Source organism: Solea senegalensis, linkage group LG3, assembly GCF_019176455.1.
Source record: "Solea senegalensis isolate Sse05_10M linkage group LG3, IFAPA_SoseM_1, whole genome shotgun sequence".
NCBI classification, from domain to species: domain Eukaryota; kingdom Metazoa; phylum Chordata; class Actinopteri; order Pleuronectiformes; family Soleidae; genus Solea; species Solea senegalensis.
Window position 1 is genome coordinate 20,232,140 of NC_058023.1, and position 12,716 is coordinate 20,244,855.

General features: G+C 41.4%; 2 protein-coding genes across 5 annotated transcripts; both read right to left on the reverse strand.

Annotated features, from left to right (window-relative positions):
- Positions 1 to 3,169: 3,169 nt before the first annotated feature.
- On the reverse strand, positions 3,170 to 6,354 carry LOC122766998 (microsomal glutathione S-transferase 1-like). Of its 2 annotated transcripts, XR_006360149.1 has the most exons (5): positions 6,096 to 6,333; positions 4,994 to 5,126; positions 4,829 to 4,920; positions 3,402 to 3,859; positions 3,170 to 3,286 (listed from the first exon to the last, which is right to left on the reverse strand). XR_006360149.1 is itself a non-coding variant. In XM_044022293.1 (4 exons), exons 2-4 carry the CDS (start codon positions 5,117 to 5,119, stop codon positions 3,613 to 3,615), a joined length of 465 nt encoding a protein of 154 aa, XP_043878228.1. In that variant the 5' UTR covers positions 5,120 to 5,126; positions 6,096 to 6,354; the 3' UTR covers positions 3,170 to 3,612. The 2 variants fall into 2 exon arrangements, 1 of the variants encoding a protein (XP_043878228.1); XM_044022293.1 differs by having other exon boundaries at positions 3,170 to 3,859; positions 6,096 to 6,354.
- Positions 6,132 to 9,857, reverse strand: LOC122766999 (microsomal glutathione S-transferase 1-like). 3 transcript variants are annotated; one of them, XM_044022297.1, is made up of 5 exons: positions 9,619 to 9,857; positions 9,241 to 9,372; positions 8,875 to 8,966; positions 6,990 to 7,205; positions 6,132 to 6,189 (listed from the first exon to the last, which is right to left on the reverse strand). In XM_044022297.1, the coding sequence occupies exons 2-5, from the start codon at positions 9,355 to 9,357 to the stop codon at positions 6,168 to 6,170; spliced, it is 447 nt and encodes a 148-aa protein (XP_043878232.1). In that variant the 5' UTR covers positions 9,358 to 9,372; positions 9,619 to 9,857; the 3' UTR covers positions 6,132 to 6,167. The 3 variants fall into 3 exon arrangements, with proteins under 3 accessions (XP_043878232.1, XP_043878231.1, XP_043878230.1); XM_044022296.1 differs by lacking the exons at positions 6,132 to 6,189; positions 6,990 to 7,205 and adding an exon at positions 7,261 to 7,806 and having other exon boundaries at positions 9,241 to 9,358; positions 9,619 to 9,806; XM_044022295.1 differs by lacking the exons at positions 6,132 to 6,189; positions 6,990 to 7,205 and adding an exon at positions 7,261 to 7,806 and having other exon boundaries at positions 9,619 to 9,803.
- Positions 9,858 to 12,716: the final 2,859 nt, after the last annotated feature.

Consider the following 12,716-nt stretch of genomic DNA (forward strand, 5'->3'; position numbering starts at 1 on the left):
GGCTTGAACCTGGGTCTTCTTGCTGCAAAGGCAAGAGTGTTAACCACTACACCAACCGGGTGGCCCACGTATCAAATCATGTTATGCAAATCCAACAGAGGCACTGGACAATGGCAGCTATCACATCATGGTCACTTTAGCAACATTAGCAACCCTTACAATACAGTTAGCCACGACAGGCCCTGCCCCACTCACCTCCAATAGCTCCTTCTAGTACCAAGCATCAGATCCGCCCACTGTGAAGAATTAATGCAGGATATGTGCTTCTCAGGACAGTAGGACAGCGATCTAGGAAAGGAAAGCATCTTTATTGTCATTATACAACAACTGGTATTGCACGAAATGTCGAGGTCAGATGGAGGGTTGATCTTGAAATATTGAGATTAAATCTCAATATTTCAAAATTTAATAAATAAATAAATGAATGAATGTTATTTTCATGCTGCATGCATTTATCCTGTATGTTCTGGTTGTATTATATATAGTCATTTGTACAATGCTTCACATTAAAAACAATACATGTCAAGCAGAATTGCTAAAACATGTTGTGCTAATGCAAAATAGATGCACATGAGGAGGTTTGTCAGGGTGAGGCTGTAGAGACAGAATCCAGCGTACGCCGCATGCAGTATGAGTAATGCTCCCGTGTGTGTCTGATGCTGTTAGTTATGGAAGATGGTGGTGGATGTTGCTGCTCCCACCACAACACACCCCAACCAAGCAGTGAAATGCCTGGCTTGTCTGAGGAATGACAGACCCTGGAGGGCCGAGGGTCCCGAACAAATGAGCTCCTATAAAAGTCTCCCTCCTCACGCAGGGACCACAGGTACACAATGCAGACGAGCCGCCAAAAGCAGCCTTCATGGTAATTTTCACTCCACTATTTACAGTGCCCACCCATGGGTTTCACTGCCGCCGCGCACTGGAGTCAGTCACCTTCATGTGCAGCGCGCGAGGCATTCATCATATCAGCAGCTGACACATCCAAACATGTCACTACACTTTAAACAGCAAACACGGGAGGGAAATCTGCTCATGACATTGACTCTGCTAGACGAGAGGGGGGGTGGAGTTTGCAAATTGGCTTAAATGATGCCAAAGCTGTCGCTGCTTCATACATTGAATTCTACCCACATAAATATGTCACACCTGGCTTTTTGAAAGCTCACATGTGCAGGGGAATGTTTTGGGTAAAAGCTAATTGAGTTACTATCGGGAGCTGAAGTGCTTTTATAAGCTGCACCTGGTCTATAAATGAGTCCCAATAAGGAGCGCCTCTGTTGACTTTTCAAATGTCTCCCTCTAGTGGAGGTCACGGCCATCTTCTCTCTGCTCTCACCTAAGAACAGAGCAGAAACACAATTTGTTCTTCTTCAGAAGAAGAAGAAAGAATGCCTCTGAATAAAATGATGTCCCGTAATTAACATACAGTATGTTCATCACAGAATATGGAGTGTGAAATCCAAGAACAGCTCCTTTAATATCACCCAATCTCATATGGCGTCACTCTTTGTGTTTGTTTTATCATTTGGCAGAACATTATTGCAAGTTACATTATTCACTCTGACATGAGCTGCTGAGGCAATCACAATATGACTCATCTTTATCTCCGTTTCAGTCTCTAAAGGAAATGAATAATGAACCAAATATGTGTCAGAATATCATAGGAAAATACAGATAAAATAAGACGCACGCATCGATTTCTCCATTCAGTTAATTTTCTGCCACAATAATAACGTCTACATCAAATGTGGAGATTAGTCTTGATGGAGACGTGAAGTTATGAGAAACCTACACCAATGTCGCCATGTTCTAGAATAAATGTAGCTGTAATCATGAAATAGATGGTGTCATTGTTACAACAATGTGCAAGTAAAGTATGTGTGTGTGTGTGTGTGTGTGTGTGTAGTTCTGCCCAAAAAAAATCAGAAAAAGATAAAATACATGCTCTTGTTACATTATACTGTAATTCATAGGAAGTAAATAAATCTACTTTTGATTTTTGACAATAAATGAATAACTGTGATGAGAAAAATGTGTGTCGCCAAAGTGTAATAACAATAATAATGTGTAAATTATACAGCGCTGTCAGAGTAGAATGTAAATTGTACATCTTTGCCACAAATTCCCTGAAACTCAACTCAACTCATCTCAAAACACAGCAGCTGAATCTGTTGCACTGATTTGTTCATTGGACCTTTGATATATATACATATATATGTATATATATATACATATATATATATATATATATATATATATGTACATGTGTATATATATATATATATATATATATATATATATATATATATATATATATATATATATCAGACAATAATAAACCAGTCATTCATTTCTATTCATCTTGTTTATCCTTTAATTTCCTGTTTCTATTATGTTTGACAATGACACCAGGGGCGCACAAGCCACCATTATGGGTCAGGGTGGCATAATCGGGTGTGCATGGGGATCCACACCACATGTAAAACAAGTAAATAATGTCTGCATGTTTAAGAGTTAGTTTAAATGTTTATAAGCTATAAAATATTACCAGATGTGATTGTTGGTGAAAGTGTATTTGCATAAAAGAGCGTTTAATGAGACCATTGATAACATTCAGCCAACAGTTAATAAACCTTCAAATAGTGAGTGTAAAGTTTCATTTTTGAATCTAAATATTCTTTGTAACAAACCCGCAGATTTCTGCTGTTTTTGGCATGGAGGATGAAAATTAATTTAAAGGGCATTCAGATAATAAACTCATATAAACAAACAGCACACAAGGATCAAGGACAAAAACACTATAAAATCAATTTGAGTTCAACTTCCAACGTGTCCTTGCTTGGTAACAGGATTATATCTATAGGGCAACTTAAAAAATGTTGGATGCAAGTTTTGACCATTGTTTGTTTGTTTTTATTTCAGCACAAAAGTGTGGAGGTTTAACAGGTGACAGGTTGACATCAGCAGTTTCATTCATGCTCTGTGTGTCATACTGTGTAATTATCTTGTTTCCCATCTGCTGCATGGCTTCAAGACATGTGCAGCGATGGCAAGATCGAACATGTCGGACGAGTTGTCGTTGTTTTTTAAGTGTGTAGAGACAATGGCAGGTTGCTTCACAGACATGGACAGAGATATGAAGCTCTCAAAGAAAAGAACTCCAAGATTCAAGTTTCAAGGTTCTTTATTGTCATTCGACATGAGGTTCGAACGAAATTCTAGTCTTCCCTGAACCCGGTCAGCCCAAACAGTAAAAATACCTAATGTGAAACACGGAGGACACTCACTTAATGTATGTGTACGTAAGGGCACAAAACTATTTCAAAACATCTGGATGGGAAAAAAAATGCTGCGAAATGGTGGAATATTCAGTCACAGTCAGTTTGTGGGTCCTTCAACAAGATAATGGCATTGACATTGGTCTATTCTGAAATGATCCTTTATGAGTCTTTAATATCTATGGTTTGTTTTGTTTTTTTTAAATCAAAAGTCAAGTCTGATTTGTGTTAAACATAGCATTAACCACGATGAGGCGAAGCTATTTCAGATTTTTCAGATTTTACAAATGTGTCCACGTCCGAATTTATTGGTGGTGGTCTAGTGTTGTCTCTACAAGACAAGGACAGCGCTGAGCACCTGGAAAGACATGGACACGTTGACCAGCGCTCCCAGCATATAGGCCAGACCCCTGCAGGGCTGAGGCAGAGCGCCAACATAGGCGATGGTGTGGAAGATCCTTGAGCCGGCAAAGACACGGAAGTGAAGCAGAGCGCACGAAAGCTCGGGTTGAGTCAGGGCGTAGAAAAGGCCCACCACCACGAAGGGGACAATGTTCTCCAGGTCGTTCAGGTGACACCTGGACAACAACAACAACAACAACACACAAAATACACAAAGTCTCACTTTGCTAGCACCATGTAGCCGTCCTAACTAGAGATGTTCCAATACCATTTTTTCCCTCCCGATACCGATTCCGATACTTGTGCTGTGGGTATCGGCCGATACAGAGTACCAATACCAGTGTGTTATAAAAGAAAATATATCATACTACGCCTGCATGACTGTGATATGATGGTAATGTTTGGCTCAGGTTAAACCCTCTGTAAAACATGAACGAATACAGCAAATGGACACCATTTATTTTTACCAGTGATAAGTTATTTCATTTTTCAGCTTGTACGTTTGTTTTGACTCTGGTCCAAACAACGCAGCACTGGCAGAGCTTCATGTTTCCATGACGACTGACCGGGAAAGGACGCGCGTGACATAGTTTTTACATGACTCCAGATTGTTAAGTCTCTGAAGTAACGCTAACGCTAGAGGCATACATACGCAGGACACAGGCACGCTGGTTAGCTGTCGCGCTGCTCTTAGCGTTTAATAAACGGGCCGCTCCAGTCTGACTGTAGGTGCGCTAACGGAGCTAGCGTAGCTAACAACGCTAACGGAGCTAGCTGGTAAATACTGCCATACCGCCGACAAGTTCTTCTTCACACCTCTAAAACAGCACAGCGCAATTGTTTCAAGAGCGGCGAAGAAGAACCGCGTCAGAGCTAACGGAGCTCTAATAAATAACGTGGTATCGGATCGGTGCATGGACTCCAGTACTCGCCGATACCGATGCCCACATTTATTGGAATCGGAACAACTCTAGTCCTAACGTTCTGCCTTCATTAGTTCGAATGACACGAGAAGAAAACACCATGAGAACCACCAAGAGAATACAGGTTTCAAACACTTTCAGGACCTTAACGCAGCTTCATTGTTCTATACACAATCTGTGGTAGTAACACAGTGAAGTTGCGAGTCGAGGTGTTGCGTGTACCTGCGGACACGTTCAACATCGGGATCTGTGCCGATCAATTTCTTGTCCACTGTTGACGACAAAAGTTTGGTGTCCTCTAGGTTTGCGAACACCTGGGGCGAGAAGAGAGGACGGGTCAGCTTCATAGTTTGTCTTCCATTGAGATTTCGTCAAGAACACACTTGCCTTCTTTGTAAGGCGGTAGTACGACGTCAGGTGTGACATGAGCATCATCTTCAGTATGACAATAGTGGCGTAAGTGAAAAATGCCAGGAAGACCTGGCTGTCCATGATGCCGTCCAGTGGTGTCATCGTGTCCCTGTGAGGAAGGAATTGGAGAGCAAATACACAGAAGTTATCAAACACGAAAGGCTGTAAAATACTGCACATACAGAAAGCTGACCTTCAATCTGTAGAGCAACACAGACCAATGTCCGTGTTTATATATTCACAATGCAAACAATAAAGGTACAGGTTCACTTTTAATGCAGATATGTAATCAATCAATTGCATGGCGGCAACTTAGTCCATTTAGACATAGATAATACAACCTGCTGAAGATCAAACTGAGCGTCAGAATGAGGACAGAAGGTGATTTGAGAGACTTGGAATATGATATGGTATATGAAGTATTTCAAAAACTGCTGATCTACTGGGATTTTTCACACACAACCATGGTTCAAAATGATAGAAAGGCATAGGTGTATTCTATCCATAATAAACTGGCAGGTAAGTAATGTGCTCCCTCCCTGACAAGCTCTTTTTAAGCACAGCTTCTTTCTGTATGCCGTATTGAAAACATTACCGCAACAATAATCCCATCATAGCCTTTTTTTAACATCATGTGAATCAGTTAAGCTAAGAAATCTCGCCTGTGATGGGAGTCTTTGAGCAGAACTGTTCTACTAAGCTGAAGACATGTCCCTTCACTGCAAACTCTTTAAAAGAAAGAGTGGGACAATAAACATAATAGCCTGCCTCAAATAACTTAATGAATATGAATGTTAATTTGGAAAATTGAATCGGGACGGAGAAAAAAAACTGTGGACGATATTCAACTATCAACCTTTTTTTTGGAGCGATCCTGCCTACTGCAGCTTTAAAGGGGGACAGACACAACGCAGAAGCAGAACACAACACATTTCAGTTCCAGTTGTTGTTGTTGTTGCACTGGAAAGAGCTTAGTTAATAAATTATAAATACATTCACACACACACACACATGTGTAGCAAAAGCAATGGATCAGGTTATTCAAAAGAGCATATGTTGTGGCATATGTGGCGCTTACCTTGTTTTTTTTATGCACAGTCACTGTGATCAGCAAGGTTTCAAAGAGCAGTTATGGACACAGACGACTGAACTATAGCCAGAGGTTGTGAAATCTGTGGGAGGAGCTTACACTGGTTAGGTCTCAAACAGATAGACAGCAAGAACTGTAAAGTTGTTAAAGTTACAAGTGCAGAAAAAAACAACACACACTGATAAGGAGGATAAGTGTGGCTATAACTGGGGTGCACTGTGGGATGGCGGTTTCTCTAGGGCCCCTCCTCTTTCCAGTCGTTCATACAGCTGGTGTTGCTTAGGAAGAAAAGGATGCCGAGGAAGTTTCCGGAGTGAGGTCATTGAAACAGTATGTTTGAACCTATACATGATGTCAGGGATCTGACGAGGAGGGAGGAGCTGGACAAAAAAAGCAGGCTCATCCCTGCGATGGAGTAAATGCAGCTGGTATGTTGAGTTTGGGGCAACGTTGTGTTTGACGGCATAGAAACTTCACGCACATAGCAACAAAACTAAAGACTAAAGACTTTTTCAATATCATTTGCTTGTATTTGTGTATGTAGGGGCCACGTGGTGGAGTAGTGTTTAGGATTGTTGCCTTGTAAATAGTGCAGCTAGTCTATAAAGCACTTCCAGACCACTAAGGTCATCTGGGTCAGGTTTGCTCTGTGTAACCAGAACCAGGACAATAAAACCATCACTGCTGCACCTCAGCTGTAACTGCAACTTTTAGTCTCTTTTAATGCCCCTCTTTCTTTTACCTCTCTATTTAAATTATGCATTTTATTATGCCTTTTATATCATTAATGCTGCTGCTGTATTATTCTTTATTTTTTTATGATAAAGCACTTTGAAATGCCTTGTTGGAATGTGCTATATAAATAAATTTGCCTCGTCTTGCCTTGTAACATAAAGACCCAGGTTCAGTCTCCCCGTGTGTGCATGGGTTCTCTCTCGAATGGTTGGTCTTGGTGTGTTGACTTGGGACCTGTGCAGGGTGTAGCCCACCTGTTGCCCTGTGTCAGCTGGGATTGGCTCATGACTCTCATGTGGAGGATACAGCAGTAGACAATGGATGGATGGATGGATGGAGGGAGGGTTGTGCCTGTGGGTGGTACTTTCCAAGCAACATAATACATGATTGATTTCTAATAGTTCTAATACTTGTTCCATTTACGTTGATCGAGGAGCTTTATTGAGAAGACATTTCACATTCACAGTTTCAAAAGGTCAAAGAGGTTAAAAATAGGAAGTAGTACAGGCAGTCAACTTGAGCTGCACCGGTTTACTCATGTGACCCACCTTACACTCCACAATCATCTACCATGCACTAATTCAGTGGTGTCACAACATTTAAGTTGCTGTGCTGTTGATGGAGCCCCACCACCAGCCCAAGTGGAAAAATGTAAAATATGAGTTGTATTGCTGAACTGAACAAGATTCACAGCGGTCGACTGTTTCAGCGTCAGTCCTACAGGATGAGGGCAGTGCTGAGCACCCTGTACACCATGGATAAGGTGACCAGCATGCCCAGTATATAGGGCAGGCCCCTGCAGAAGTGGGGCAGAACCAAGATATAGGCGATGGTGTGGACGATCCTTGTCCCGGCAAAGATGCGGAAGTGAAGCAGAGCGGTCGAAAGCTCGGGTCGGGTCAGGGCGTAGAGAAGGCCCACCACCACGAAGGGGACGATGTTCTCCAGGTCGTTCAGGTGACACCTGGACAACAACAACAACAACAACACACAAAATACACAAAGTCTCATAAGTCTCATAATACTGCTAAAATGCTGCCTTCATGGCATGATTTAGTTGAATCGCTAAGTATTAAAATGAAGGTCAATGGCAGGGGTGTCAAACTCATTTTTGTTCAGGGGCCACATACAGCACAATTTGATCGCAAGGGGGCCGGACCAGTAAAAATAGTAAAATAATAGCATAATAACCTATGAACAACAAGAACCCCTTTGTTTTTTCTCCTTTGTTTTACATTTACTGAAGGATAATTTTTCAAAACATGAAATTTCTTGAGAAATATAAGTGCAATTTCAACAATATCCTAAATGTACTATTTACACAGCACACTAGATCTATAAAGGCACAATAATTTGGTCATGGGTGTCTGGAGCATTTGACATTACATTTAGATTAGTGTTAAATTTTAACAAATTCATCCTGTGGGTCGATTGGACCCTCTGGCGGGCCGGTTCTGGCCCCCGGGCCGTATGTTTGACACCCCTGGTCTATGGTGTGTGCATGAGTGCAACGTTCATAGGCCTTATTGTGTGGTGCAGTTGATGGTACAGGGTTGGTACAGTAAATTTGTTGGTTCAGTTAAGTAGCTGGCTAAAATAGTTAGCATTAGCTTGGATTAATGTTTAGACGCTCCAAACCACAGGAAATGGCAACTCCCATTTTTCCCAGACAACTGCTCGTGTTATCCAAAAGTCTTTGAATCGGTAGCAACTGGACTTCTTTTAAAGACGTTTCACTTTGCATTTAACTGCCAGTGAGAGTCATCTGAGGTCCCATGAGGCCAAATCACGCAAACAATTTACATAACAACACATACTTATATATAGGAGGATATAGGAGGAATTTTGATTATTGGATGTAGGAGAATCTTTTACATTTAAGTGAAACTTTGGGGCCTCTGTCATTTAAATAGATGCTGCCACAAAAACCAGTGGAAGGGGAGATACATACGTCTTCCTTTCTTGAGTAATGTCATGTTCAAGTCATCATTTCATCACCTCATTTATTTTCTGAAAAGCCGGATAATCTCACCTCCGAACACGCTCTACCTCTGGATCGGTCCTCAGCAGCTTTTTCTTCTCCTCTGCAGACTTTCTGGCCACATCCTCCTCATGAGCAAAAGCCTATAGTAAAGGGAATAAAAAAAAAGAAGTCTGCAGCGTTTATCTCTTCCTCTGCATACTTATGATTATTGTTGCTATTACATCACCCCCCCACCTTGTAATTTTCTTTTACAGCCTGGGTTGTGTCCCAGTTAGGGTGTAGCCTATACGTTTGATTGTGTAATAGTGCAGAAAGCATAACATGTTGGATCTGTAGCTGGTGTTCATAAAGCTTGGGCTAAACTGATAGGAAATTCGATTATTAGATGAATAAGTTACTTATTTTGTCACATACCCCTCTGGTAACGCGGAAGTATGCAGTGATGGGCCCCATCAGCATCATCTTCACAATGACAATAGCAGCATAGGTGGCGAAGGCCCGGAGTACCTCATTTTCCATTAGGTCTGCCATGCTGTTTGTTAAGAGCTGTCAATGTCCACACAGTTTAAATGAACGTCTAGTTTTCAAATTAAATCCGTCCTGTTGACAGGTTTTGTTAAGAGCCCGGAGCCAAAGTAGATGGAAAGCAAAAGTAACAGCTGAGGGAAAAAAAGGCATTGCAACTCCTCTAAGACCAACTGTATTATTCAGACTGCAGATCACTCAGGGTGATCTATGGTCATAAACGGGCCGTTTTCACTTCAGTACAAGTTGAAAACAAAGGCTACTTACTTCTTTGCTGACTCTCCGGGACGAGGGGAAGTGTGGCTCTGTTACGCAACAAAACAAAAAGGCGTGTTGCCTTTCACCCAGAGAGTCTGGAGGTGGGACAAGCACTGTGACACAGAAAACAACCCCATACACTTGTGAAGGCTAAGCAAACAGGACCGAGAGGAAATAAATAAATGACTCAGCATTTTTCTCTTAAGGAAATGACTTGCACTTTTAAAAAAATGAGATATTTCAGTGTTTAATATCAATTTACGGATGAAATCGGTCTCGTTATGACACATAGATCATCAATTTCAGTCGGTTCTCACAAAATTATTGTTGCAGTGGATTCATGTAATCAGTTGTTTCCTGTAGTAGACTGTCTGCCCGCCTAGTGTCAGGATGATGCAAGAGAAAATTCCAGAACTGTACAGGAAAGTCAACATGTTCTCACATAGAGCTGACTTTTTTTTTTTTATTAAAGCTCCAGTGCAGAGCTTGTATCACCCCTGTTGATTTCTGAGGGATTACCTACCGAAAAAGGGTCTGTGGTTTCTAAGACCCTAAGGTTTATGACCTAATTTACCCAGGTGTACAGGCTTCTGACCTCTCCTGGTCACACAACACCACAGAGACAAAGGAGAGGAGGCTGATGGTGACATTCTACCAGGCAACTGAGTCATAAGGTCTGCCGAAAAGATCACCAGGTGTCCCCTGCCCCCTCTGGAAGGACTTGCCACTTCACAATATATATCAGCAGAAAAACGTTGTCACTGTTCCCTCTCACTCCAGTCACAAACCCTTTAAACTGTTACCATCTGGCAGAGGCTACAGAGCTGGTGAAGTATGAACCACCTGATTCAGAAACAGTTTCTTCCCACATCAGCACACTAGATAAGCCAAAAATCAAATGAGACACTTTTTAATTTCAATGATCACTGATTGTCCTGGGTGTTGTGGTTTTTTGTGTTTTCAGAGCCACCATACTTTGGTCAGTTATGTGCTGTATGTCTTTTATTGAATGTGGCATAACTTGTGCTTCCAGGAAACTTGGAAGATTGGAGCTGCGCGGTAAAGGAAACAGCAGCAGTCGTGGCAGCTGTTCCAGGGCGCGCTTCATTGCTGCTCGCACAATCACTGCTGCGATTCCTACTGAACATCCTGGTTTATGTTTAGTGGTACAAGTGAGCGTCAATCTTTGTCCGACTGTATGCAGCTGTCTCACTTAAACGCATAATGTAACAAAAGTGTAATTAAAATATCATAATGTATAACTAGCAAATAAATAGTTTGGGTCAGATTTATTTTGGAAGCACTGTATATTAAGGTCCTGCTGGCTCCTATTGTTTCCCCAGACAACTTCAGAAATTGTTGGCTGCCAGGACTTCAATTATGGATTAACCTCATAAGAGTCTCATGATCAGTATTGTTATCAAATCAAATTAAGTTATGAGCATCATTTTATACATATTTACAGGCACTTTCTTTCACAGACACACACATATACTGTATGGTTTGACTGTCTTCAGGCTTCCAGACATTTGTATTTGTGTTTTAAAACCCAGCAGTGGGTTAGACAGTTGAAGACGAATAAAGATTTTTTTTTTTTCCGCAGTAACATTTAATTTCTCTGCAATAACAATTCTACTAGTTAAAATTGATTTATTTTTACTTTTTTTTGTGGGTGGGGGTCAGGGGCGACCAATGATCAATACATTATGATCACACATCATGAAATGGAAGCCAAAGCGCCTCAAATGGATCTTACGTAGCAGCAGCATCGGGCACCGTCCTTTGTGCAGCACATTCCCCAAGTAAAATAATGTTGTGTGATTTCCCACAAGGAGTAGTAATGGCAAAAAAAGCTGCATTGATTTCTCACCAGCCCTGCCAGTAATTGGGATGCTGGCTGCGATATGCCGCCATTGATTTCTTATGGTAGCCAGGTTGTGCTGCTGGTTGTAGGACAACAATGACTAAATAACAGCCCGACCGATGATCTTAATGCCAGAAGCCAAGCACAGCTATTGATTTCATTACAGAATGCCTCCTAGGTTCGAGACACATACATTTTTTTATTGATCAAAGGTGGTGTCCACATTACTCGCGGCACTGTCACATGCGGCCAATCAATGGCAGCAGAATGCTGAGCACGTGGAATTACGTAGGCACAGTGGGGTGCAATAAATTTAGCAGCATATAATCAGAGTTGGGAAGGTGAACCCCCACCCCACCGCCCTGACTGAGGAATTGATAAGTGAGTGCATTTTTTTTTTGCAGCAACCTGTGGGATAAACCGTGTGATTAACTTTTGCAATAAGGTTTCATTTGACCCTATTCACATGGCCATGGCCCAAGGGCAGCAAGAAAATACGAAACCAGACCAGCAAGGAGCTCCTCAGATAAGGTTGTATTGATGATGGGTTGGAAGCAATTTGTCCAGCCTCAACCTGAAAAATACAGAAATCATATCAACGGGCTAGAAAAACAACAATATAATGGTTAAAGTAATTGGTTGATTCTCACTGAAATGGAACATGATGATACAGTTGTAACTGGACAATTTATTGGCACTAAGGGAGCTAATGGGTGGGATTTGGCAAGAGGGATTTGTTCATGGTTCGGGCTTTTAATAATAAGTGTAAGAATTACTTTTATACACTTTTCCCACTGGTCCAAAATCCATTTTAAACACAGGTTTGAACAGTATAAGTGGGATTTTAATCAGCTTCAGCTCTGATCGGCTTTGGTAGAAAGACAATAACTGGGTAAACTAAATAAAACCTTCTTTTTCATTTCTTGATTTGTTTTGGTAATATTTGGCACATTATGACGTGCATTTATCTACTGTCTGTTAGCATAGCCATTACCCATGACCATTTGTAGCCGCCTGTCGTTTTTACAGCTGAGATCCACTGTGTTGTTGTTTTCTTCCTCTTCTGACCCATTTTCTTTCTAAAGCGTATGCAACATAATAATTCACGTACAGGTGACATAAAAACACCACAGGGCAGAACAGCAACTGTGGGAACGCTGTTATTGGCTTCAGATCATATGCGACTCCCTCACTGATGCCTGCACAGACTTGAAAAAGCTGTAATATCCAACTTCCCACCTGA

Excerpts from the sequence above, each read along its gene's own strand:
- LOC122766998 (XM_044022293.1), bottom strand. The coding sequence starts at position 5,119 with ATGACACCACTGGACGGCATCATGGACAGCCAGGTCTTCCTGGCATTT. Across the intron at positions 4,921-4,993 it reads ACTACCGCCTTACAAAGAAG|GTGTTCGCAAACCTAGAGGA; the intron begins GCAAGTGTGTTC and ends TTCTCGCCCCAG. Across the intron at positions 3,860-4,828 it reads GATGTTGAACGTGTCCGCAG|GTGTCACCTGAACGACCTGG; the intron begins GTACACGCAACA and ends GTTGTTGTCCAG.
- LOC122766999 (XM_044022296.1), bottom strand. The coding sequence starts at position 9,357 with ATGGCAGACCTAATGGAAAATGAGGTACTCCGGGCCTTCGCCACCTAT. Across the intron at positions 8,967-9,240 it reads ACTTCCGCGTTACCAGAGGG|GCTTTTGCTCATGAGGAGGA; the intron begins GTATGTGACAAA and ends CCTTTACTATAG. Across the intron at positions 7,807-8,874 it reads GAGGTAGAGCGTGTTCGGAG|GTGTCACCTGAACGACCTGG; the intron begins GTGAGATTATCC and ends GTTGTTGTCCAG.